Raw genomic sequence first — 26,366 nt, forward strand, 5'->3', positions numbered from 1 at the left:
CACATGCTTAACAGAGAAATGCTTACGGCTCTTCCCAACAATGCAGAGAGAAAGAAATTAATATTTTTAAAAAAATGAACATTAATTGCAACATCACTTTTTTCCATGCAGGTATAAAATGTTACAGCTTTCAGTGAAATCCCACATCACCCCCTTACAGAACTCTACTTAACAAATAACAACACTACATACCAAATGTGTCCATACAGATGCATTATCTTCTGATGTTGAAGGAATTCCCACAGACAGCAGAAACATGCACATTTACTCTGAATTTCAGGATTTAAAAATACTCCCAACAGCTGATATTACCTCTTCAGAATGCCCAATAACTTAGTACCCACAAGACATTATTATTTACAATGCCAATCATTACCGTGCAAAAAAAACAATTAACATTTTGGTGAATTATTTCAGTGCTGTTTGAAACTGGCTGACATTAACATAGAACATCTGCAAAGTCAAAATATCAGAAACAGAAAGCGTAATCTGCTTCAAAGCTCATCCAAAGGCAATGTGTCCAGCTTGAACCGTGGCTTTATCCTGATCATTATGGTTGTTGATGTATGGTGTTCTGGCACGGTATCGGGGGACCTCTCTGTCCACTTCTCCCTCAGTTAGTATCCTAACCCTCTACAGAGAGATAGTATCCTAACCCTCTACAGAGAGATAGTATCCTAACCCTCTACAGAGAGATAGTATCCTAACCCTCTACAGAGAGGTATAGTTTCCTAACCCTCTACATAGAGACAGTATCCTAACCCTCTACAGAGAGATAGTATCCTAACCCTCTACAGAGAGATAGTATCCTAACCCTCTACAGAGAGATAGTATCCTAACCCTCTACAGAGAGGTATAGTATCCTAACCCTCTACAGAGAGGTTTAGTTTCCTAACCCTCTACAGAGAGATAGTATCCTAACCCTCTACAGAGAGGTATAGTTTCCTAACCCTCTACAGAGAGATAGTATCCTAACCCTCTACAGAGAGATAGTATCCTAACCCTCTACAGAGAGGTATAGTTTCCTAACCCTCTACATAGAGATAGTATCCTAACCCTCTACAGAGAGGTATAGTTTCCTAACCCTCTACATAGAGATAGTATCCTAACCCTCTACAGAGAGGTATAGTTTCCTAACCCTCTACAGAGAGATAGTATCCTAACCCTCTACAGAGAGATAGTATCCTAACCCTCTACAGAGAGGTTTAGTTTCCTAACCCTCTACATAGAGATAGTATCCTAACCCTCTACAGAGAGGTATAGTTTCCTAACCCTCTACAGAGAGATAGTATCCTAACCCTCTACAGAGAGGTATAGTATCCTAACCCTCTACAGAGAGATAGTATCCTAACCCTCTACAGAGAGGTATAGTATCCTAACCCTCTACAGAGATAGATAACCCTCTACAGAGAGATCCTAACCCTCTACAGAGAGTATAGTATCCTAACCCTCTACAGAGAGGTATAGTATCCTAACCCTCTACAGAGAGTATAGTATCCTAACCCTCTACAGAGATAGTATAACCCTCTACAGAGATAGTATCTAACAGAGAGATATCCTAACCCTCTACAGAGAGATAGTATCCTAACCCTCTACAGAGAGATAGTATCCTAACCCTCTACAGAGAGATAGTATCCTAACCCTCTACATAGAGATAGTATCCTAACCCTCTACAGAGAGGTAGTATCTTAACCCTCTACATAGAGATAGTATCCTAACCCTCTACAGAGAGATAGTATCCTAACCCTCTACAGAGAGATAGTATCCTAACCCTCTACAGAGAGGTATAGTATCCTAACCCTCTACAGAGAGGTATAGTATCCTAACCCTCTACAGAGAGATAGTATCCTAACCCTCTACAGAGAGGTAGTATCCTAACCCTCTACAGAGAGATAGTATCCTAACCCTCTACAGAGAGATAGTTTCCTAACCCTGTACAGAGAGATAGTATCCTAACCCTCTACAGAGAGGTATAGTATCCTAACCCTCTACAGAGAGATAGTATCCTAACCCTCTACAGAGAGATAGTTTCCTAACCCTCTACAGAGAGGTATAGTATCCTAACCCTCTACAGAGAGATTGTTAGAGCCGATTTGGACATATTTGTATAAAAGACCGAACATATGGAGCTCCATGTATATTTGTGTAAATATATTAAATATTAATGTAAATGATGAAATATTAGGTACGTACCTTTATGATTTATTTTTACCTGATTGAGATATATTCATTTGTTGTTAGTGTAACTTAGTTTTTGGCCCCCCCTCTTGCCTATTCATTGTATTGTGGTAAGTGTGTTAGGATAAAGGCAGGAAGTTGGGCCTTCGGGGGGAGAGTCCTTGCTAGATGCGGGAGCGGTATAGTTTTTTGACCATACAGACCATACAGACATACAGACAGGTCATAATATGTATTTTCCATATCAAGTATTCTATGCTTCAAGTTGATTGGAGAATCATTTATTTGTTAGATATAAGAAGAATAAACATTTTTTGTTGCACCATATCCCTGGATGTCATTGAATGTTTGGCCGTTTGAAAACCTTGAGTGTGGACTGTATGCGTACCAAACAACCCCACTTCAGGCTTGGGCAGTGGCTATGGTAAAGACGAAAGGAAGCCACTACAGAGATAGTATCCTAACCCTCTACAGAGAGTATAGTATCCTAACCCTCTACAGAGAGATAGTATCCTAACCCTCTACAGAGAGATAGTATCCTAACCCTCTACAGAGATATAGTATCCTAACCCTCTACAGAGAGATAGTATCCTAACCCTCTACAGAGAGATAGTATCCTAACCCTCTACAGAGAGATAGTATCCTAACCCTCTACAGAGAGATAGTATCCTAACCCTCTACAGAGAGATAGTATCCTAACCCTCTACAGAGAGATAGTATCCTAACCCTCTACAGAGAGATAGTATCCTAACCCTCTACAGAGAGATAGTATCCTAACCCTCTACAGAGAGATAGTATCCTAACCCTCTACAGAGAGATAGTATCCTAACCCTCTACAGAGAGATAGTATCCTAACCCTCTACAGAGAGATAGTATCCTAACCCTCTACAGAGAGATAGTTTCCTAACCCTCTACAGAGAGATATAGTATCCTAACCCTCTACAGAGAGATAGTTTCCTAACCCTCTACAGAGAGGTAGTTTCCTAACCCTCTACAGAGAGATAGTTTCCTAACCCTCTACAGAGAGGTAGTTTCCTAACCCTCTACAGAGAGGTAGTTTCCTAACCCTCTACAGAGAGATAGTTTCCTAACCCTCTACAGAGAGGTATAGTATCATAACCCTCTACATAGAGATAGTATCCTAACCCTCTACAGAGAGGTATAGTATCCTAACCCTCTACAGAGAGATAGTATCCTAACCCTCTACAGAGAGATAGTATCCTAACCCTCTACAGAGAGATAGTATCCTAACCCTCTACAGAGAGGTATAGTATCCTAACCCTCTACAGAGAGGTATAGTATCCTAACCCTCTACAGAGATAGTATCCTAACCCTCTACAGAGATAGTATCCTAACCCTCTACAGAGAGGTAGTTTCCTAACCCTACACAGAGAGAGATAGTATCCTAACCCTCTACAGAGAGAGTAGTAACCCTCTACAGAGAGGTAGTTTCCTAACCCTCTACAGAGAGATATAGTATCCTAACCCTCTACAGAGAGGTATAGTATCCTAACCCTCTACAGAGAGAGATAGTATCCTAACCCTCTACAGAGAGATAGTATCCTAACCCTCTACAGAGAGGTATAGTATCCTAACCCTCTACAGAGAGATAGTATCCTAACCCTCTACAGAGAGACAGTATCCTAACCCTCTACAGAGAGATAGTTTCCTAACCCTCTACAGAGAGACAGTATCCTAACCCTCTACAGAGAGATAGTATCCTAACCCTCTACAGAGAGATAGTTTCCTAACCCTCTACAGAGAGATAGTATCCTAACCCTCTACAGAGAGATAGTTTCCTAACCCTGTACAGAGAGATATAGTTTCCTAACCCTCTACAGAGATAGTATCCTAACCCTCTACAGAGAGGTAGTTTCCTAACCCTACACAGAGAGAGATAGTATCCTAACCCTCTACAGAGAGATAGTATCCTAACCCTCTACAGAGAGGTAGTTTCCTAACCCTACACAGAGAGAGATAGTATCCGAACCCTACACACACACACACACACACACACACACACACACACACACACACACACACACACACACACACACACACACACACACACACACACACACACACACACACACACACACACACACACACACACACAGTGATGATGAGAAGCCTTTATTGGAGACAACACAGTTCATTGTGGACAACATGCTCTTTCCATGACAACACACAGCTCATTGTGGACAACCTGCTATTTCCATGACAACACACAGCTCATTGTGGACAACCTGCTCTTTCCATGACAACACACAGCTCATTGTGGACAACCTGCTCTTTCCATGTCAACACACAGCTCATTGTGGACAACCTGCTCTTTCCATGACAGACTAACCAGAGACAAATCACCTAGACAGCTTCTCAGCTTCTTGTTCCAGCATGACCTGACACACACTGTCCCCAATGCGAGAGAGTTACTGCAGCTGGTCCAACAGAAAGTGCCTAACCGGCCTCAGACCTCACCGCACATCCCTTGATTCCTAGGTGCAATATGTGAAGGTCGAGACATGAGGATTATAATATCCCAGAAGTCTTTGCATAAATGGGTAAAAATTCGAAACATCAGCAAAACTAGTTAGCAATGGCGCTGGTCCAATGAATTTGTTGATTATTTTCAAAAGCTTGTGCATGTAAATATCACTTTGCCTAACCTGGGTTGGATCTTTAACCTTCCTCCCCCTTGACTCCCCCCTCGACTCTCTCCAATCATAAAGTGATTATTGGCTGAGCCTCCATATGGTTAACCAGCTGGCTAGTGTCCACCATGCTGGGGTCGACCTCGGTGACCGGCTCCGCGTAGAGGGGGTTGTCGAAGGTACTCCGGCCTGCACTGAAGACCAGGGGGTTGGTGAAGGAGGGCAGGGGACGGCCGGTCTTCTTGTAGAACATTAAGGCTGTGAGGCCCATCAGACACATGGTAGCCAATACCACCACCACTGCCAGGCCTGAATACACACGCCTCTGACCTGCCTTCAGAGACACTGCAGGATCACAGGAATAAATATTACAGTATGGCTATGGATTGACTGATATGACTGATTGATTAATCGACCGAGTGGTTCATTGACAGAGTGGTTAATTGTGGTTAATCGACAGAGTGGTTCATTGACAGAGTGGTTAATCAACAGAGTGGTTAATCAACAGAGTGGTTTATTGACAGAGTGGTTAATCGACAGAGTGGTTTATCGACAGAGTGGTTTATTGACAGAGTGGTTAATCGACAGAGTGGTTAATTGACAGAGTGGTTAATCGACAGAGTGGTTAATCGACAGAGTGGTTAATTGACAGAGTGGTTAATTGACAGAGTGGTTAATTGACAGAGTGGTTAATCGACAGAGTGGTTAATCGACAGAGTGGTTAATTGACAGAGTGGTTAATCGACAGAGTGATTAATCGACAGAGTGGTTTATTGACAGAGTGGTTAATCGACAGAGTGGTGGTTAATTGACAGAGTGGTTAATCGACAGAGTGGTTAATTGACAGAGTGGTTAATTGACAGAGTGGTTAATTGACAGAGTGGTTAATTGACAGAGTGGTTAATCGACAGAGTGGTTTATTGACAGAGTGGTTAATCGACAGAGTGGTTAATTGACAGAGTGGTTAATCGACAGAGTGGTTAATTGACAGAGTGGTTAATTGACAGAGTGGTTAATTGACAGAGTGGTTAATCGACAGAGTGGTTAATCGACAGAGTGGTTAATCGACAGAGTGGTTAATCGACAGAGTGGTTAATCGACAGAGTGGTTAATCGACAGAGTGGTTAATTGACAGAGTGGTTAATTGACAGAGTGGTTAATTGACAGAGTGGTTAATCGACAGAGTGGTTAATCGACAGAGTGGTTAATTGACAGAGTGGTTAATTGACAGAGTGGTTAATTGACAGAGTGGTTAATTGACAGAGTGGTTAATTGACAGAGTGGTTAATCGACAGAGTGGTTAATTGACAGAGTGGTTAATCGACAGAGTGGTTAATCGACAGAGTGGTTAATCGACAGAGTGGTTAATCGACAGAGTGGTTAATTGACAGAGTGGTTAATTGACAGAGTGGTTAATTGACAGAGTGGTTAATTGACAGAGTGGTTAATTGACAGAGTGGTAATAGACTGATCATTCATTGACTGATTGATTGATTAGTTGATTGAAGGATGAATGATGGGTTGGATGATTGATTGTCTCATTCATTCATGACTCACCATGTGTTGGTGGTGTTTCTGGTAGAACTGGAGGTGGAACAGAGAGGATTAACAACAAGGTTTTATTAAAAGGTCCAACTCTGTCTATTATCCTATTTGCTCAAAAAATTCTTCATCACAGACTTAATTTCCTATAGATCTATTGACATTCATATGTGTACTACACTATGGAGTTAGAAAGAAAGTTGTGTGGATATTGTTATAGAGCCATGGTGCTCCCCTCTCACCCTCGTCTTTCCTACAGATGTATGGTCAGTCTCAACCTCGTCTTTCCTACAGATGTATGGTCAGTCTCAACCTCGTCTTTCCTACAGATGTATGGTCTGTCTCACCCTCGTATTTCCTACAGATGTATGGTCTGTCTCACCCTCGTCTTTCCTACAGATGTATGGTCTGTCTCACCCTCGTCTTTCCTACAGATGTATGGTCAGTCTTACCCTCGTCTTTCCTACAGATGTATGGTCAGTCTCACCCTCGTCTTTCCTACAGATGTATGGTCTGTCTCACCCTCGTCTTTCCTACAGATGTATGATCAGTCTCACCCTCTTCTTTCCTACAGATGTATGGTCTGTCTCACCCTCGTCTTTCCTACAGATGTATGGTCTGTCTCACCCTCGTCTTTCCTACAGATGTATAGTCTGTCTCACCCTCGTCTTTCCTACAGATGTATGGTCAGTCTCACCCTCGTCTTTCCTACAGATGTATGGTCTGTCTCACCCTCGTCTTTCCTACAGATGTATGGTCTGTCTCACCCTCGTCTTTCCTACAGATGTATGGTCAGTCTCACCCTCGTCTTTCCTACAGATGTATGGTCAGTCTCACCCTCGTCTTTCCTACAGATGTATGGTCTGTCTCACCCTCGTCTTTCCTACAGATGTATGGTCAGTCTCACCCTCTTCTTTCCTACAGATGTATGGTCTGTCTCACCCTCGTCTTTCCTACAGATGTATGGTCTGTCTCACCCTCTTCTCTTTCCTACAGATGTATAGTCTGTCTCACCCTCGTCTTTCCTACAGATGTATGGTCAGTCTCACCCTCGTCTTTCCTACAGATGTATGGTCTGTCTCACCCTCTTTCCTACAGATCTTTCCTACAGATGTATGGTCTGTCTCACCCTCGTCTTTCCTACAGATGTATGGTCAGTCTCACCCTCGTCTTTCCTACAGATGTATGGTCTGTCTCACCCTCGTCTTTCCTACAGATGTATAGTCTGTCTCACCCTCGTCTTTCCTACAGATGTATAGTCTGTCTCACCCTCGTCTTTCCTACAGATGTATAGTCTGTCTCACCCTCGTCTTTCCTACAGATGTATAGTCTGTCTCACCCTCGTCTTTCCTACAGATGTATGGTCAGTCTCACCCTCGTCTTTCCTACAGATGTATAGTCTGTCTCACCCTCATCTTTGCTACAGATGTATAGTCTGTCTCACCCTCGTCTTTCCTACAGATGTATGGTCTGTCTCACCCTCGTCTTTCCTACAGATGTATGGTCTGTCTCACCCTCGTCTTTCCTACAGATGTATGGTCTGTCTCACCCTTCTTTCCTACAGATGTATGGTCTGTTCCTCTTTCCTACAGATGTATGGTCTGTCTCACCCTCGTCTTTCCTACAGATGTATGGTCAGTCTCACCCTCGTCTTTCCTACAGATGTATGGTCAGTCTCACCTCGTCTTTCCTACAGATGTATGGTCAGTCTCACCCTCCTTTCCTACAGATGTATGGTCTGTCTCACCCTTCTTTCCTACAGATGTATGGTCAGTCTCACCCTCTTCTTTCCTACAGATGTATGGTCTGTCTCACCCTCGTCTTTCCTACAGATGTATGGTCTGTCTCACCCTCGTCTTTCCTACAGATGTATGGTCTGTCTCACCCTCGTCTTTCCTACAGATGTATGGTCAGTCTCACCCTTGTCTTTCCTACAGATGTATGGTCAGTCTCACCCTCGTCTTTCCTACAGATGTATGGTCAGTCTCACCCTCGTCTTTCCTACAGATGTATGGTCAGTCTCACCCTCTTCTTTCCTACAGATGTATGGTCTGTCTCACCCTCGTCTTTCCTACAGATGTATGGTCTGTCTCACCCTCGTCTTTCCTACAGATGTATAGTCTGTCTCACCCTCGTCTTTCCTACAGATGTATGGTCAGTCTCACCCTCGTCTTTCCTACAGATGTATGGTCTGTCTCACCCTCGTCTTTCCTACAGATGTATGGTCTGTCTCACCCTCGTCTTTCCTACAGATGTATGGTCAGTCTCACCCTCTGTCTCATCCTCGTCAGATCTTTCCTACAGATGTATGGTCTGTCTCACCAGATGTATGGTCTTGTCTTTCCTACAGATGTATAGTCTGTCTCACCCTCGTCTTTCCTACAGATGTATAGTCTGTCTCACCCTCGTCTTTCCTACAGATGTATAGTCTGTCTCACCCTCGTCTTTCCTACAGATGTATAGTCTGTCTCACCCTCGTCTTTCCTACAGATGTATGGTCAGTCTCACCCTCGTCTTTCCTACAGATGTATAGTCTGTCTCACCCTCATCTTTCCTACAGATGTATAGTCTGTCTCACCCTGTCGTCTTTCCTACAGATGTATTCTGTCTCACCCCTCGTCTTTCCTACAGATGTATGGTCTGTCTCACCTCGTCTTTCCTACAGATGTATAGTCTGTCTCACCCTCGTCTTTCCTACAGATGTATGGTCAGTCTCACCTCGTCTTTCCTACAGATGTATAGTCTGTCTCACCCTCATCTTTCCTACAGATGTATGGTCTGTCTCACAGATGTATGGTCTGTCTTTCCTACAGATGTATGGTCTGTCTCACCCTCGTCTTTCCTACAGATGTATGGTCTGTCTCACCCTCGTCTTTCCTACAGATGTATGGTCAGTCTCACCCTCGTCTTTCCTACAGATGTATGGTCAGTCTCACCCTCGTCTTTCCTACAGATGTATGGTCAGTCTCACCCTCGTCTCACCCTCGTCTTTCCTACAGATGTATGGTCTGTCTCACCCTCGTCTTTCCTACAGATGTATGGTCTGTCTCACCCTCGTCTTTCCTACAGATGTATAGTCTGTCTCACCCTCGTCTTTCCTACAGATGTATAGTCTGTCTCACCCTTGTCTTTCCTACAGATGTCTGGTCAGTCTCACCCTCGTCTTTCCTACAGATGTATAGTCTGTCTCACCCTCATCTTTCCTACAGATGTATAGTCTGTCTCACCCTCGTCTTTCCTACAGATGTATGGTCTGTCTCACCCTCGTCTTTCCTACAGATGTATGGTCTGTCTCACCCTCGTCTTTCCTACAGATGTATGATCAGTCTCACCCTCGTCTTTCCTACAGATGTATGGTCAGTCTCACCCTCGTCTCACCCTCGTCTTTCCTACAGATGTATGGTCTGTCTCACCCTCGTCTTTCCTACAGATGTATGGTCTGTCTCACCCTCGTCTTTCCTACAGATGTATGGTCTGTCTCACCCTCGTATTTCCTACAGATGTATGGTCTGTCTCACCCTCTTCTTTCCTACAGATGTATGGTCTGTCTCACCCTCGTCTTTCCTACAGATGTATGGTCTGTCTCACCCTCGTCTTTCCTACAGATGTATGGTCAGTCTCACCCTCGTCTTTCCTACAGATGTATGGTCTGTCTCACCCTTTCCTACAGATGTATGGTCTTCTCCTACAGATGTATGGTCAGTCTCACCCTCTTCTTTCCTACAGATGTATGGTCTGTCTCACCCTCGTCTTTCCTACAGATGTATGGTCTGTCTCACCCTCGTCTTTCCTACAGATGTATGGTCTGTCTCACCCTCTTCTTTCCTACAGATGTATGGTCTGTCTCACCTCGTCTTTCCTACAGATGTATGGTCTGTCTCACCCTCGTCTTTCCTACAGATGTATGGTCTGTCTCACCCTCGTCTTTCCTACAGATGTATGGTCAGTCTCACCCTCGTCTTTCCTACAGATGTATGGTCAGTCTCACCCTCGTCTTTCCTACAGATGTATGGTCAGTCTCCCTACAGATGTATGGTCTGTCTCACCCTCTTCTTTCCTACAGATGTATGGTCTGTCTCACCCTCTTCTTTCCTACAGATGTATGGTCAGTCTCACCCTCGTCTTTCCTACAGATGTATGGTCAGTCTCACCCTCGTCTTTCCTACAGATGTATGGTCTGTCTCACCCTCGTCCTTCCTACATATGTATGGTCTGTCTCACCTTTGGGCTTCTTGCAGATGTATGGTTTATCATCCCGCCTGGGGGCAGTGCTCCAAGTCCCATCGGAGGATAGCATATATCCATAGAAATAGGAAGAGTCCTGAGGCTGTCCCTCTGCCCAGTTAATGTAGTCCAGCAGTGTTTGGTCCAGCCACTTCCACTGACCTGCAACAGGGTCTGTTGTTAGTCATGTAGTTACCTACACTCTTACAGAAAAAGGTTCTATCTAGAACCTAAAAGGGGTTCTATTCTAGAACCTAAAAAGGGAATAATTTTATTATAAAAGTGTAGGTGTTTTTGTACAGGCCTAGAGTTCTAGTTACCATGGTGACAGGCCTATCCAGAAGAGTTACCTAGTAGTGTTTTGAACATTGTTGGAATAATTTTATTATAAAAGTGTAGGTGTGTTTTGTACAGGCCTATCTAGAAGGATTGGTAGTTACCTAGGTGTGTTTTGAACAGGTCTATGTAGAAGGATTGGGAGTTATCAGGGTGTGTTTTGAACAGGCCTATCTAGGATTGGCAGTTACCTAGGGCGTGTTTTGAACAGGCCTATCCAGAAGTATTGGTAGTTACCTAGTAGTGTTTTGAACAGGCCTATCCAGAAGGATTGGTAGTTACCTACGTGTGTTTTGAACAGGCCTATCTAGAAGGATTGGTAGTTACCTAGGTGTGTTTTGAACAGGTCTATCTAGAAGGATTGGTAGTTACCTAGGTGTGTTTTGAACAGGCCTATCCAGAAGCATTGGTAGTTACCTAGGTGTGTTTTGAACAGGTCTATCAACAAGGATTGGAAGTTACCTAGGTGTGTTTTGAACAGGCCTATCCAGAAGGATTGGTAGCTATCACGATGTGTTTTGAACAGGGATATCTAGGATTGTATGTTACCTAGGTGTGTTGTGTACAGGCCTATCTAGAATGAATGGTAGTTACCTAGGTGTGTTTGTACAAGGCCTATCTAGAAGGATTGGTATTTACCGAGGTGTGTTTTGAAAAGGCCTATCCAGAAGGATTGGTAGTTACCTAGGTGTGTTTTGAACAGGTATATCAACAAGGATTGGAAGTTACCTAGGTGTGTTTTGAACAGGCCTATCCAGAAGGATTGGTAGTTATCACGATGTGTTTTGAACAGGGATATCTAGGATTGTATGTTACCTAGGTGTGTTGTGTACAGGCCTATCTAGAATGAATGGTAGTTACCTAGGTGTGTTTGTACAAGGCCTATCTAGAAGGATTTGTAATTACCGAGGTGTGTTTTGAAAAGGCCTATCCAGAAGGATTGGTAGTTACCGAAGTGTGTTTTGAACAGGTCTATCTAGAAGGATTGGTAGTTATCACTGTGTTTTTGTGTTTTGCACAGGCCTATCTAGAAGGATTGGTAGTTATCACGGTGTTTTTGTGTTTTGCACAGGCCTATCTAGAAGGATTGGTAGTTACCTAGGTGTTTTTTGAACAGGCCAATCCAGAAGGATTGGTAGTTGCCTAGGTGTGTTTTGAACAGGTCTATCTAGAAGGATTGGTAGTTACCCAGGTGTGTTTTTAACAGGTCTATCTAGAAGGTTTGGTAGTTACCTAGGTGTTTTTTGAAGAGGCCAATCCAGAAGGATTGGTAGTTACCTAGGTGTGTTTTGAACAGGTCTATCTAGAAGGATTGGTAGTTACCTAGGTGTCTTTTGAACAGGTCTATCTAGAAGGATTGGTAGTTACCTAAGTGTGTTTTGAACACGTCTATCTTGAAGGATTGGTAGTTACCTAGGTGTGTTTTGAACAGGCCTATCCAGAAGGATTGGTAGTTACCTAGGTGTCTTTTGAACAGGTCTATCTAGAAGGATTGGTAGTTACCTTGGTGTGTTTTGTACAGGCCAATCCAGAAGGAGGAGTAGCTGTCTTTCAGAAACTCCAGGTTGCTCTTTATGAAGCGGAGTTCTTCAGGATCCTCGATGCTCACCAGAGACGCCCCTTCACAAACAATATTGGTGTTAATTCCTCTCCATTTACTTTCTTTACGGTTTGTTCTGTCCAAAGAAGCGCACAGTTCATGGAAAACTGGATCCCAATTCCAGTTCTCTCCTTTTCTCCCTGAAGTGTTCACCATCTCACTCCACGCCAGGATGTAAAAGCATTAGATAGGTGTATCCGTCTGGGTACTAAAGCATTAGATAGGTGTATCAGTCTGTGTCCTAAAGCATTAGATAGGTGTATCAGTCTGGGTACTAAAGCATTAGATAGGTGTATCAGTCTGTGTCCTAAAGCATTAGATAGGTGTATCCGTCTGGGTACTAAAGCATTAGATAGGTGTATCAGTCTGTGTCCTAAAGCATTAGATAGGTGTATCCGTCTGGGTACTAAAGCATTAGATAGGTGTATCAGTCTGTGTCCTAAAGCATTAGATAGGTGTATCAGTCTGGGTACTAAAGCATTAGATCGGTGTATCAGTCTGTGTCCTAAAGCATTAGATAGGTGTATCAGTCTGGGTACTAAAGCATTAGATAGGTGTATCAGTCTGTGTCCTAAAGCATTAGATAGGTGTATCAGTCTGGGTACTAAAGCATTAGATAGGTGTATCATTCTGTGTCCTAAAGCATTAGATAGGTGTATCAGTCTGTGTCCTAAAGCATTAGATAGGTGTATCAGTCTGTGTCCTAAAGCATTAGATAGGTGTATCAGTCTGGGTGCCACCTTTCTTCCAACAATTCAGTCAACCAGTCCAGACTGGAGGAGAATGGGATATGGGCCCTGTCCAAAATTGCTCCATTTGATAACAGCACCCCGCATAGGGCCTTGGTCAAAAGTGGTGCACTATGCAGGTGCTTCTACACCTGCAGTGCTTGCTGTTTGGGGTTTTAGGCTGGGTTTCTGTACAGCACATTGAGATATCAGCTGATGTTCGAAGGGATATATAAATACATTTGATTTGATTTGATGTAGGGAATAGTGTAGTGGCCACTAAGTACTATGCCCTTGTATCTAAGATTAAACTTGCTATCAAATGTGGCATATTGAATATGAACGCATGTACCCTGAAGAGTTCTGAATGTAATGTGCTACATGGCCTCAAATCTCCTCTCTCCCCTGACAAGTCAACTTATCAGAAATCACGAGTATTCAATAGGTCAGCATTTTTTGACACACCCTTGGTTTTGAGGCTCCTCCTACCTTTACGTATACAGCTGGTGGAGGCGTCGGCCCACTCGATGTCGTTAATGACGAAGCTGTAGCAGTGCCCTCTGAAAGGCAACCAGGACCAGGGGCTGTTGCTACCACTGTTCTCCTCCTCCTCCTCCTGGATACATTCCCCGGTGTACTGGGGTGGGGCCGTGGGCGGGACGGCTGTGGGGGGAACAAACCAAAAGGATTATAGCAATGCACAGGGATCCATCAATAGGATATCCTCTCTGGGAGAAACTAGCCAATGGTATTACGGCGTTGCATAAGGACCAACCAATAGGATCCATCACACCCTGCTGCTGTCACACACTGGGGTAGGTGACTGTCTCACCTGGTGACTACTAACAGACTGGGGTAGGTGACTGTCTCACCTGGTGACTACTAACACATTGCGGAAGGAGACTGTCTCACCTGGTGACTACTAACACACTGGGGTAGGTACCTGTCTCACCTGGTGACTACTAACACACCGGGGTAGGAGACTGTCTCACCTGGTGACTACTAACACACTGGGGTAGGAGACTGTCTCACCTGGTGACTACTATCACACTGGGGTAGGAGACTGTCTCACCTGGTGACTACTAACACACTGGGGTAGGAGACTGTCTCGCCTGGTGACTACTAACACACTGGGGTAGGAGACTGTCTCACCTGGTGACAACTAACACACTGGGGTAGGTAGCTGTCTCACCTGGGGACTACCAACACACTGGGGTAGGTAACAGTCTCACCTGGGGACTACCAACACACTGGGGTAGGTACCTGTCTCACCTGGGGACTACCAACACACTGGGGTAGGTACCTGTCTCACCTGGGGACTACCAACACACTGGGGTAGGTAACTGTCTCACCTGGGGACTACCAACACACTGGGGTAGGTAACTGTCTCGCCTGGTGACTACTAACACACTGGGGTAGGTACCTGTTACACCTGGGGACTACCAACACACTGGGGTAGGTACCTGTCTCACCTGGTGACTACCAACACACTGGGGTAGGTACCTGTCTCACCTGGTGACTACTAACACACTGGGGTAGGTTCCTGTCTAGCCTGGTGACTACTAATACACTGGGGTAGGTACCTGTCTCACATGGGTACTAGCAACACACTGGGGTAGGTACCTGTCTCACCTGGGGACTACTAACACACTGGGGTAGGTACCTGTATCACCTGGTGACTACTATCACACTGGGGTAGGTACCTGTCTCACCTGGTGACTACTAACACACTGGGGTAAGTACATGTCTTGCCTGGGGACAACTAACACACTGGGGTAGGAGACTGTCACACCTGGTGACTACTAACACACCGGGGTAGGTACCTGTCTCACCTGGTGACTACTAACACACTGGGGTAGGTACCTGTCTTGCCTGGGGACAACTAACACACTGGGGTAGGAGACTGTCACACCTGGTGACTACTAACACACTGGGGTAGGAGACTGTCACACCTGGTGACTACTAACACACTGGGGTAGGTACCTGTCTTGCCTGGTGACTACTAACACACTGGGGTAGGTACCTGTCTAACCTGGTGACTACTAACACACTGGGGTAGGTATCTGTCTCACCTGGTGACTACTAACACACTGGGGTAGGTACCTGTCTCACCTGGGGACTACTAACACACTGGGGTAGGTGACTGTCTAACTGGTGACTACTAACACACCGGGGTAGGTACCTGTCTCAACTGGTGACTACTAACACACTGGGGTAGGTACCTGTCTCACCTGGTGACTACTAACACACTGGGGTAGGTACCTGTCTCACCTGGGGACTACTAACATACTGGGGTAGGTGACTGTCTCAACTGGTGACTACTAACACACTGGGGTAGGTACCTGTCTCAACTGGTGACTACTAACACACTGGGGTAGGTACCTTTCTCACCTGGTGACTACTAACACACTGGGGTAGGTACCTGTCTCAACTGGTGACTACTAACACACTGGGGTAGGTACCTGTCTCAACTGGTGACTACTAACACAATGGGGTAGGTACCTGTCTCACCTGGTGACTACTAACACACTGTGGATGGTACCTGTCTCACCTGGGGACTACCAACACACTGGGGTAGGTACCTGTCTCACCTGGGGACTACCAACACACTGGGGTAGGTAACAGTCTCACCTGGGGACTACCAACACACTGGGGTAGGTACCTGTCTCACCTGGGGACTACCAACACACTGGGGTAGGTACCTGTCTCACCTGGGGACTACCAACACACTGGGGTAGGTAACTGTCTCACCTGGGGACTACCAACACACTGGGGTAGGTAACTGTCTCGCCTGGTGATTACTAACACACTGGGGTAGGTACCTGTTACACCTGGGGACTACCAACACACTGGGGTAGGTACCTGTCTCACCTGGTGACTACCAACACACTGGGGTAGGTACCTGTCTCACCTGGTGACTACCAACACACTGGGGTAGGTACCTGTCTCACCTGGTGACTACTAACACACTGGGGTAGGTTCCTGTCTAGCCTGGTGACTACTAATACACTGGGGTAGGTACCTGTCTCACATGGGTACTAGCAACACACTGGGGTAGGTACCTGTCTCACCTGGGGACTACTAACACACTGGGGTAGGTACCTGTATCACCTGGTGACTACTATCACACTGGGGTAGGTACCTGTCTCACCTGGTGACTACTAACACACTGGGGTAAGTACATGTCTTGCCTGGGGACAACTAACACACTGGGGTAGGAGACTGTCACACCTGGTGACTACTAACACACCGGGGTAGGTACCTGTCTCACCTGGTGACTACTAACACACTGGGGTAGGTACCTGTCTTGCCTGGGGACAACTAACACACTGGGGTAGGAGACTGTCACACCTGGTGACTACTAACACACTGGGGTAGGTACCTGTCTTGCCTGGTGACTACTAACACACTGGGGTAGGTACCTGTCTAACCTGGTGACTACTAACACACTGGGGTAGGTATCTGTCTCACCTGGTGACTACTAACACACTGGGGTAGGTACCTGTCTCACCTGGGGACTACTAACACACTGGGGTAGGTGACTGTCTAACTGGTGACTACTAACACACCGGGGTAGGTACCTGTCTCAACTGGTGACTACTAACACACTGGGGTAGGTACCTGTCTCACCTGGTGACTACTAACACACTGGGGTAGGTACCTGTCTCACCTGGGGACTACTAACATACTGGGGTAGGTGACTGTCTCAACTGGTGACTACTAACACACTGGGGTAGGTACCTGTCTCAACTGGTGACTACTAACACACTGGGGTAGGTACCTTTCTCACCTGGTGACTACTAACACACTGGGGTAGGTACCTGTCTCAACTGGTGACTACTAACACACTGGGGTAGGTACCTGTCTCAACTGGTGACTACTAACACAATGGGGTAGGTACCTGTCAAACCTTGTGACTACAAACACACTGGGGTAGGTACCTGTCTCACCTGGTGACTACTAACACACTGGGGTAGGTACCTGTCAAACCTTGTGACTACAAACACACTGGGTTAGGAGACTGTCTCACCTGGGGACTTCTAACACACTGGGGTAGAGGCCTGTCTCACCTGGTGAAGACTAACACACTGGGGTAGGAGATTGTCAGCTGGTGACTACTAACACACAGGGTTAGCTACCTGTCTCACCTGGGGACTACTAACACACTGGGGTAGGTGCCTGTCTCGCCTGGGGACTACTAACACACTGGAGTAGGTACCTGTCTCACCTGGTGACTACTAACACACTGAGGTAGGAGATTGTCAGCTGGTGACTACTAACACACTGGGGTAGATACCTGTCTCACCTGGGGACTACTAACACACTGGAGTAGGTACCTGTCTCACCTGGGGACTACTATCACACTGGGGTAGGTGCCTGTCTCGCCTGGGTACTACTAACACACTGGAGTAGGTACCTGTCTCACCTGGTGACTACTAACACACTGGGGTAGGTACCTGTCTCACCTGGTGACTACTAACACACTGGGGTAGGTACCTGTCTCACCTGGTGAATACTAACACACTTGGGTAGGAGACTGTCAGCTGGTGACTAGTAACACACTGGGGTAGGTACCTTTCTCACCTGGTGACTACTAACACACTGGGGTAGGTACCTGTCTCACCTGGTGACTACTAACACACCGGGGTAGGAGACTGTCTCACCTGGTGACTACTAACACACTGGGGTAGGAGACTGTCTCACCTGGTGACTACTATCACACTGGGGTAGGAGACTGTCTCACCTGGTGACTACTAACACACTGGGGTAGGAGACTGTCTCGCCTGGTGACTACTAACACACTGGGGTAGGAGACTGTCTCACCTGGTGACAACTAACACACTGGGGTAGGTAGCTGTCTCACCTGGGGACTACCAACACACTGGGGTAGGTAACAGTCTCACCTGGGGACTACCAACACACTGGGGTAGGTACCTGTCTCACCTGGGGACTACCAACACACTGGGGTAGGTACCTGTCTCACCTGGGGACTACCAACACACTGGGGTAGGTAACTGTCTCACCTGGGGACTACCAACACACTGGGGTAGGTAACTGTCTCGCCTGGTGACTACTAACACACTGGGGTAGGTACCTGTTACACCTGGGGACTACCAACACACTGGGGTAGGTACCTGTCTCACCTGGTGACTACCAACACACTGGGGTAGGTACCTGTCTCACCTGGTGACTACTAACACACTGGGGTAGGTTCCTGTCTCACCTGGGGACTACTAACACACTGGGGTAAGTACATGTCTTGCCTGGGGACAACTAACACACTGGGGTAGGAGACTGTCACACCTGGTGACTACTAACACACCGGGGTAGGTACCTGTCTCACCTGGTGACTACTAACACACTGGGGTAGGTACCTGTCTTGCCTGGGGACAACTAACACACTGGGGTAGGAGACTGTCACACCTGGTGACTACTAACACACTGGGGTAGGTACCTGTCTTGCCTGGTGACTACTAACACACTGGGGTAGGTACCTGTCTAACCTGGTGACTACTAACACACTGGGGTAGGTATCTGTCTCACCTGGTGACTACTAACACACTGGGGTAGGTACCTGTCTCACCTGGGGACTACTAACACACTGGGGTAGGTGACTGTCTAACTGGTGACTACTAACACACCGGGGTAGGTACCTGTCTCAACTGGTGACTACTAACACACTGGGGTAGGTACCTGTCTCACCTGGTGACTACTAACACACTGGGGTAGGTACCTGTCTCACCTGGGGACTACTAACATACTGGGGTAGGTGACTGTCTCAACTGGTGACTACTAACACACTGGGGTAGGTACCTGTCTCAACTGGTGACTACTAACACACTGGGGTAGGTACCTTTCTCACCTGGTGACTACTAACACACTGGGGTAGGTACCTGTCTCAACTGGTGACTACTAACACACTGGGGTAGGTACCTGTCTCAACTGGTGACTACTAACACAATGGGGTAGGTACCTGTCTCACCTGGTGACTACTAACACACTGTGGATGGTACCTGTCTCACCTGGGGACTACCAACACACTGGGGTAGGTACCTGTCTCACCTGGGGACTACCAACACACTGGGGTAGGTAACAGTCTCACCTGGGGACTACCAACACACTGGGGTAGGTACCTGTCTCACCTGGGGACTACCAACACACTGGGGTAGGTACCTGTCTCACCTGGGGACTACCAACACACTGGGGTAGGTAACTGTCTCACCTGGGGACTACCAACACACTGGGGTAGGTAACTGTCTCGCCTGGTGATTACTAACACACTGGGGTAGGTACCTGTTACACCTGGGGACTACCAACACACTGGGGTAGGTACCTGTCTCACCTGGTGACTACCAACACACTGGGGTAGGTACCTGTCTCACCTGGTGACTACTAACACACTGGGGTAGGTTCCTGTCTAGCCTGGTGACTACTAATACACTGGGGTAGGTACCTGTCTCACATGGGTACTAGCAACACACTGGGGTAGGTACCTGTCTCACCTGGGGACTACTAACACACTGGGGTAGGTACCTGTATCACCTGGTGACTACTATCACACTGGGGTAGGTACCTGTCTCACCTGGTGACTACTAACACACTGGGGTAAGTACATGTCTTGCCTGGGGACAACTAACACACTGGGGTAGGAGACTGTCACACCTGGTGACTACTAACACACCGGGGTAGGTACCTGTCTCACCTGGTGACTACTAACACACTGGGGTAGGTACCTGTCTTGCATGGGGACAACTAACACACTGGGGTAGGAGACTGTCACACCTGGTGACTACTAACACACTGGGGTAGGTACCTGTCTTGCCTGGTGACTACTAACACACTGGGGTAGGTACCTGTCTAACCTGGTGACTACTAACACACTGGGGTAGGTATCTGTCTCACCTGGTGACTACTAACACACTGGGGTAGGTATCTGTCTCACCTGGGGACTACTAACACACTGGGGTAGGTGACTGTCTAACTGGTGACTACTAACACACCGGGGTAGGTACCTGTCTCAACTGGTGACTACTAACACACTGGGGTAGGTACCTGTCTCACCTGGTGACTACTAACACACTGGGGTAGGTACCTGTCTCACCTGGGGACTACTAACATACTGGGGTAGGTGACTGTCTCAACTGGTGACTACTAACACACTGGGGTAGGTACCTGTCTCAACTGGTGACTACTAACACACTGGGGTAGGTACCTTTCTCACCTGGTGACTACTAACACACTGGGGTAGGTACCTGTCTCAACTGGTGACTACTAACACACTGGGGTAGGTACCTGTCTCAACTGGTGACTACTAACACAATGGGGTAGGTACCTGTCAAACCTTGTGACTACAAACACACTGGGGTAGGTACCTGTCTCACCTGGTGACTACTAACACACTGGGGTAGGTACCTGTCAAACCTTGTGACTACAAACACACTGGGTTAGGAGACTGTCTCACCTGGGGACTTCTAACACACTGGGGTAGAGGCCTGTCTCACCTGGTGAAGACTAACACACTGGGGTAGGAGATTGTCAGCTGGTGACTACTAACACACAGGGTTAGCTACCTGTCTCACCTGGGGACTACTAACACACTGGGGTAGGTGCCTGTCTCGCCTGGGGACTACTAACACACTGGAGTAGGTACCTGTCTCACCTGGTGACTACTAACACACTGAGGTAGGAGATTGTCAGCTGGTGACTACTAACACACTGGGGTAGATACCTGTCTCACCTGGGGACTACTAACACACTGGAGTAGGTACCTGTCTCACCTGGGGACTACTATCACACTGGGGTAGGTGCCTGTCTCGCCTGGGTACTACTAACACACTGGAGTAGGTACCTGTCTCACCTGGTGACTACTAACACACTGGGGTAGGTACCTGTCTCACCTGGTGACTACTAACACACTGGGGTAGGTACCTGTCTCACCTGGTGAATACTAACACACTTGGGTAGGAGACTGTCAGCTGGTGACTAGTAACACACTGGGGTAGGTACCTTTCTCACCTGGTGACTACTAACACACTGGGGTAGGTACCTGTCTCACCTGGTGACTACTAACACACCGGGGTAGGAGACTGTCTCACCTGGTGACTACTAACACACTGGGGTAGGAGACTGTCTCACCTGGTGACTACTATCACACTGGGGTAGGAGACTGTCTCACCTGGTGACTACTAACACACTGGGGTAGGAGACTGTCTCGCCTGGTGACTACTAACACACTGGGGTAGGAGACTGTCTCACCTGGTGACAACTAACACACTGGGGTAGGTAGCTGTCTCACCTGGGGACTACCAACACACTGGGGTAGGTAACAGTCTCACCTGGGGACTACCAACACACTGGGGTAGGTACCTGTCTCACCTGGGGACTACCAACACACTGGGGTAGGTACCTGTCTCACCTGGGGACTACCAACACACTGGGGTAGGTAACTGTCTCACCTGGGGACTACCAACACACTGGGGTAGGTAACTGTCTCGCCTGGTGACTACTAACACACTGGGGTAGGTACCTGTTACACCTGGGGACTACCAACACACTGGGGTAGGTACCTGTCTCACCTGGTGACTACCAACACACTGGGGTAGGTACCTGTCTCACCTGGTGACTACTAACACACTGGGGTAGGTTCCTGTCTCACCTGGGGACTACTAACACACTGGGGTAAGTACATGTCTTGCCTGGGGACAACTAACACACTGGGGTAGGAGACTGTCACACCTGGTGACTACTAACACACCGGGGTAGGTACCTGTCTCACCTGGTGACTACTAACACACTGGGGTAGGTACCTGTCTTGCCTGGGGACAACTAACACACTGGGGTAGGAGACTGTCACACCTGGTGACTACTAACACACTGGGGTAGGTACCTGTCTTGCCTGGTGACTACTAACACACTGGGGTAGGTACCTGTCTAACCTGGTGACTACTAACACACTGGGGTAGGTATCTGTCTCACCTGGTGACTACTAACACACTGGGGTAGGTACCTGTCTCACCTGGGGACTACTAACACACTGGGGTAGGTGACTGTCTAACTGGTGACTACTAACACACCGGGGTAGGTACCTGTCTCAACTGGTGACTACTAACACACTGGGGTAGGTACCTGTCTCACCTGGTGACTACTAACACACTGGGGTAGGTACCTGTCTCACCTGGGGACTACTAACATACTGGGGTAGGTGACTGTCTCAACTGGTGACTACTAACACACTGGGGTAGGTACCTGTCTCAACTGGTGACTACTAACACACTGGGGTAGGTACCTTTCTCACCTGGTGACTACTAACACACTGGGGTAGGTACCTGTCTCAACTGGTGACTACTAACACACTGGGGTAGGTACCTGTCTCAACTGGTGACTACTAACACAATGGGGTAGGTACCTGTCTCACCTGGTGACTACTAACACACTGTGGATGGTACCTGTCTCACCTGGGGACTACCAACACACTGGGGTAGGTACCTGTCTCACCTGGGGACTACCAACACACTGGGGTAGGTAACAGTCTCACCTGGGGACTACCAACACACTGGGGTAGGTACCTGTCTCACCTGGGGACTACCAACACACTGGGGTAGGTACCTGTCTCACCTGGGGACTACCAACACACTGGGGTAGGTAACTGTCTCACCTGGGGACTACCAACACACTGGGGTAGGTAACTGTCTCGCCTGGTGATTACTAACACACTGGGGTAGGTACCTGTTACACCTGGGGACTACCAACACACTGGGGTAGGTACCTGTCTCACCTGGTGACTACCAACACACTGGGGTAGGTACCTGTCTCACCTGGTGACTACTAACACACTGGGGTAGGTTCCTGTCTAGCCTGGTGACTACTAATACACTGGGGTAGGTACCTGTCTCACATGGGTACTAGCAACACACTGGGGTAGGTACCTGTCTCACCTGGGGACTACTAACACACTGGGGTAGGTACCTGTATCACCTGGTGACTACTATCACACTGGGGTAGGTACCTGTCTCACCTGGTGACTACTAACACACTGGGGTAAGTACATGTCTTGCCTGGGGACAACTAACACACTGGGGTAGGAGACTGTCACACCTGGTGACTACTAACACACCGGGGTAGGTACCTGTCTCACCTGGTGACTACTAACACACTGGGGTAGGTACCTGTCTTGCATGGGGACAACTAACACACTGGGGTAGGAGACTGTCACACCTGGTGACTACTAACACACTGGGGTAGGTACCTGTCTTGCCTGGTGACTACTAACACACTGGGGTAGGTACCTGTCTAACCTGGTGACTACTAACACACTGGGGTAGGTATCTGTCTCACCTGGTGACTACTAACACACTGGGGTAGGTATCTGTCTCACCTGGGGACTACTAACACACTGGGGTAGGTGACTGTCTAACTGGTGACTACTAACACACCGGGGTAGGTACCTGTCTCAACTGGTGACTACTAACACACTGGGGTAGGTACCTGTCTCACCTGGTGACTACTAACACACTGGGGTAGGTACCTGTCTCACCTGGGGACTACTAACATACTGGGGTAGGTGACTGTCTCAACTGGTGACTACTAACACACTGGGGTAGGTACCTGTCTCAACTGGTGACTACTAACACACTGGGGTAGGTACCTTTCTCACCTGGTGACTACTAACACACTGGGGTAGGTACCTGTCTCAACTGGTGACTACTAACACACTGGGGTAGGTACCTGTCTCAACTGGTGACTACTAACACAATGGGGTAGGTACCTGTCAAACCTTGTGACTACAAACACACTGGGGTAGGTACCTGTCTCACCTGGTGACTACTAACACACTGGGGTAGGTACCTGTCAAACCTTGTGACTACAAACACACTGGGTTAGGAGACTGTCTCACCTGGGGACTTCTAACACACTGGGGTAGAGGCCTGTCTCACCTGGTGAAGACTAACACACTGGGGTAGGAGATTGTCAGCTGGTGACTACTAACACACAGGGTTAGCTACCTGTCTCACCTGGGGACTACTAACACACTGGGGTAGGTGCCTGTCTCGCCTGGGGACTACTAACACACTGGAGTAGGTACCTGTCTCACCTGGTGACTACTAACACACTGAGGTAGGAGATTGTCAGCTGGTGACTACTAACACACTGGGGTAGATACCTGTCTCACCTGGGGACTACTAACACACTGGAGTAGGTACCTGTCTCACCTGGGGACTACTATCACACTGGGGTAGGTGCCTGTCTCGCCTGGGTACTACTAACACACTGGAGTAGGTACCTGTCTCACCTGGTGACTACTAACACACTGGGGTAGGTACCTGTCTCACCTGGTGACTACTAACACACTGGGGTAGGTACCTGTCTCACCTGGTGAATACTAACACACTTGGGTAGGAGACTGTCAGCTGGTGACTAGTAACACACTGGGGTAGGTACCTTTCTCACCTGGTGACTACTAACACACTGGGGTAGGTACCTGTCTCAACTGGTGACTACTAACACACTGGGGTAGGTACCTGTCTCAACTGGTGACTACTAACACACTGGGGTAGGTACCTGTCTCACCAGGTGACTACTAACACACTGTGGATGGTACCTGTCTCACCTGGTGACTACTAACACACTGGGGTAGGTACCTGTCTCACCTGGTGACTACTAACACACTGGGGTAGATACCTGTCAAACCTTGTGACTACCAACACACTGGGTTAGGAGACTGTCTCACTTGGGGACTACTAACACACTGGGGTAGGTAACTGTCTCACCCTGGGACTACTAACACACCGGGGTAGGAGACTGTCTCACTTGGGGACTACTAACACACTGGGGTAGGTAACTGTCTCACCTGGGGACTACTAACACACCGGGGTAGGAGACTGTCTCACCTGGTGACCACTAACACACTGGGGTAGGAGACTGTCTCACCTGGGGACTACTAACACACTGGGGTAGGAGACTGTCTCACCTGGTGATTACTATCACACGGGAGTAGGTACCTGTCTCACCTGGGGACTACTAACACAATGGGTTAGGTACCTGTCTCACCTGGTGACTACTAACACAATGGGTTAGGTACCTGTCTCACCTGGTGACTACTAACACACTGGGGTAGGTACCTGTCTCACCTGGTGACTACTAACACACTGGGGTAGGAGACTGTCTCACCTGGGGACTACTATCACACTGGGGTAGGTACCTGTCTCACCTGGGGACTACTAACACACTGGGGTAGGAGACTGTCTCAACTGGTGACTACTATCACACTGGGGTAGGTACCTGTCTCACCTGGTGAATAGTAACACACTGGGGTAGGAGACTGTCTCACCTGGGGACTACTATCACACTGGGGTAGGTACCTGTCTCACCTGGTGACTACTAACACACCGGGGTAGGTACCTGTCTCACCTGGTGACTACTAACACACCGGGTTAGGTACCTGTCTCACCTGGTGACTACTAACACACTGGGGTAGGTACCTGTCTCACCTGGTGACTACTAACACACCGGGGTAGGTACCTGTCTCACCTGGTGACTACTAACACACTGGGGTAGGTACCTGTCTTGCCTGGTGACTACTAACACACTGGGGTAGGTACCTGTCTCACCTGGGGACTACTAACATACTGGGGTAGGTGACTGTCTCAACTGGTGACTACTAACACACTGGGGTAGGTACCTGTCTCAACTGGTGACTACTAACACACTGGGGTAGGTACCTTTCTCAACTGGTGACTACTAACACACTGGGGTAGGTACCTGTCTCAACTGGTGACTACTAACACACTGGGGTAGGTACCTTTCTCACCTGGTGACTACTAACACACTGGGGTAGGTACCTGTCTCAACTGGTGACTACTAACACACTGGGGTAAGTACCTGTCTCAACTGGTGACTACTAACACACTGGGGTAGGTACCTGTCTCACCTGGTGACTACTAACACACTGTGGATGGTACCTGTCTCACCTGGTGACTACTAACACACTGGGGTAGGTACCTGTCTCACCTGGTGACTACTAACACACTGGGGTAGGTACCTGTCAAACCTTGTGACTACCAACACACTGGGGTAGGAGACTGTCTCAACTGGTGACTACTAACACAT

The 26,366-nt window shown here is 47.7% G+C and overlaps 1 protein-coding gene across 1 annotated transcript in view; it reads right to left on the reverse strand.

The window, feature by feature from the left end:
* Positions 1-4,295: 4,295 nt before the first annotated feature.
* The window catches only part of LOC115124782 (macrophage mannose receptor 1-like), a 176,164-nt gene continuing 154,093 nt past the window's right edge, over positions 4,296-26,366 (reverse strand). The window contains exons 28-32 of the mRNA XM_065006003.1: positions 13,749-13,922; positions 12,435-12,551; positions 10,593-10,757; positions 6,387-6,413; positions 4,296-5,174 (exon numbers count right to left, since the gene is read on the reverse strand). Of these exons, the coding sequence (XP_064862075.1) occupies positions 4,900-5,174; positions 6,387-6,413; positions 10,593-10,757; positions 12,435-12,551; positions 13,749-13,922 (758 nt within the window). The 3' untranslated portion in view covers positions 4,296-4,899. The remainder of the gene's footprint in view (positions 5,175-6,386; positions 6,414-10,592; positions 10,758-12,434; positions 12,552-13,748; positions 13,923-26,366) is intronic.

The sequence above is a fragment of the Oncorhynchus nerka genome, linkage group LG20 (genome assembly GCF_034236695.1).
Source record: "Oncorhynchus nerka isolate Pitt River linkage group LG20, Oner_Uvic_2.0, whole genome shotgun sequence".
NCBI lineage: Eukaryota > Metazoa > Chordata > Actinopteri > Salmoniformes > Salmonidae > Oncorhynchus > Oncorhynchus nerka.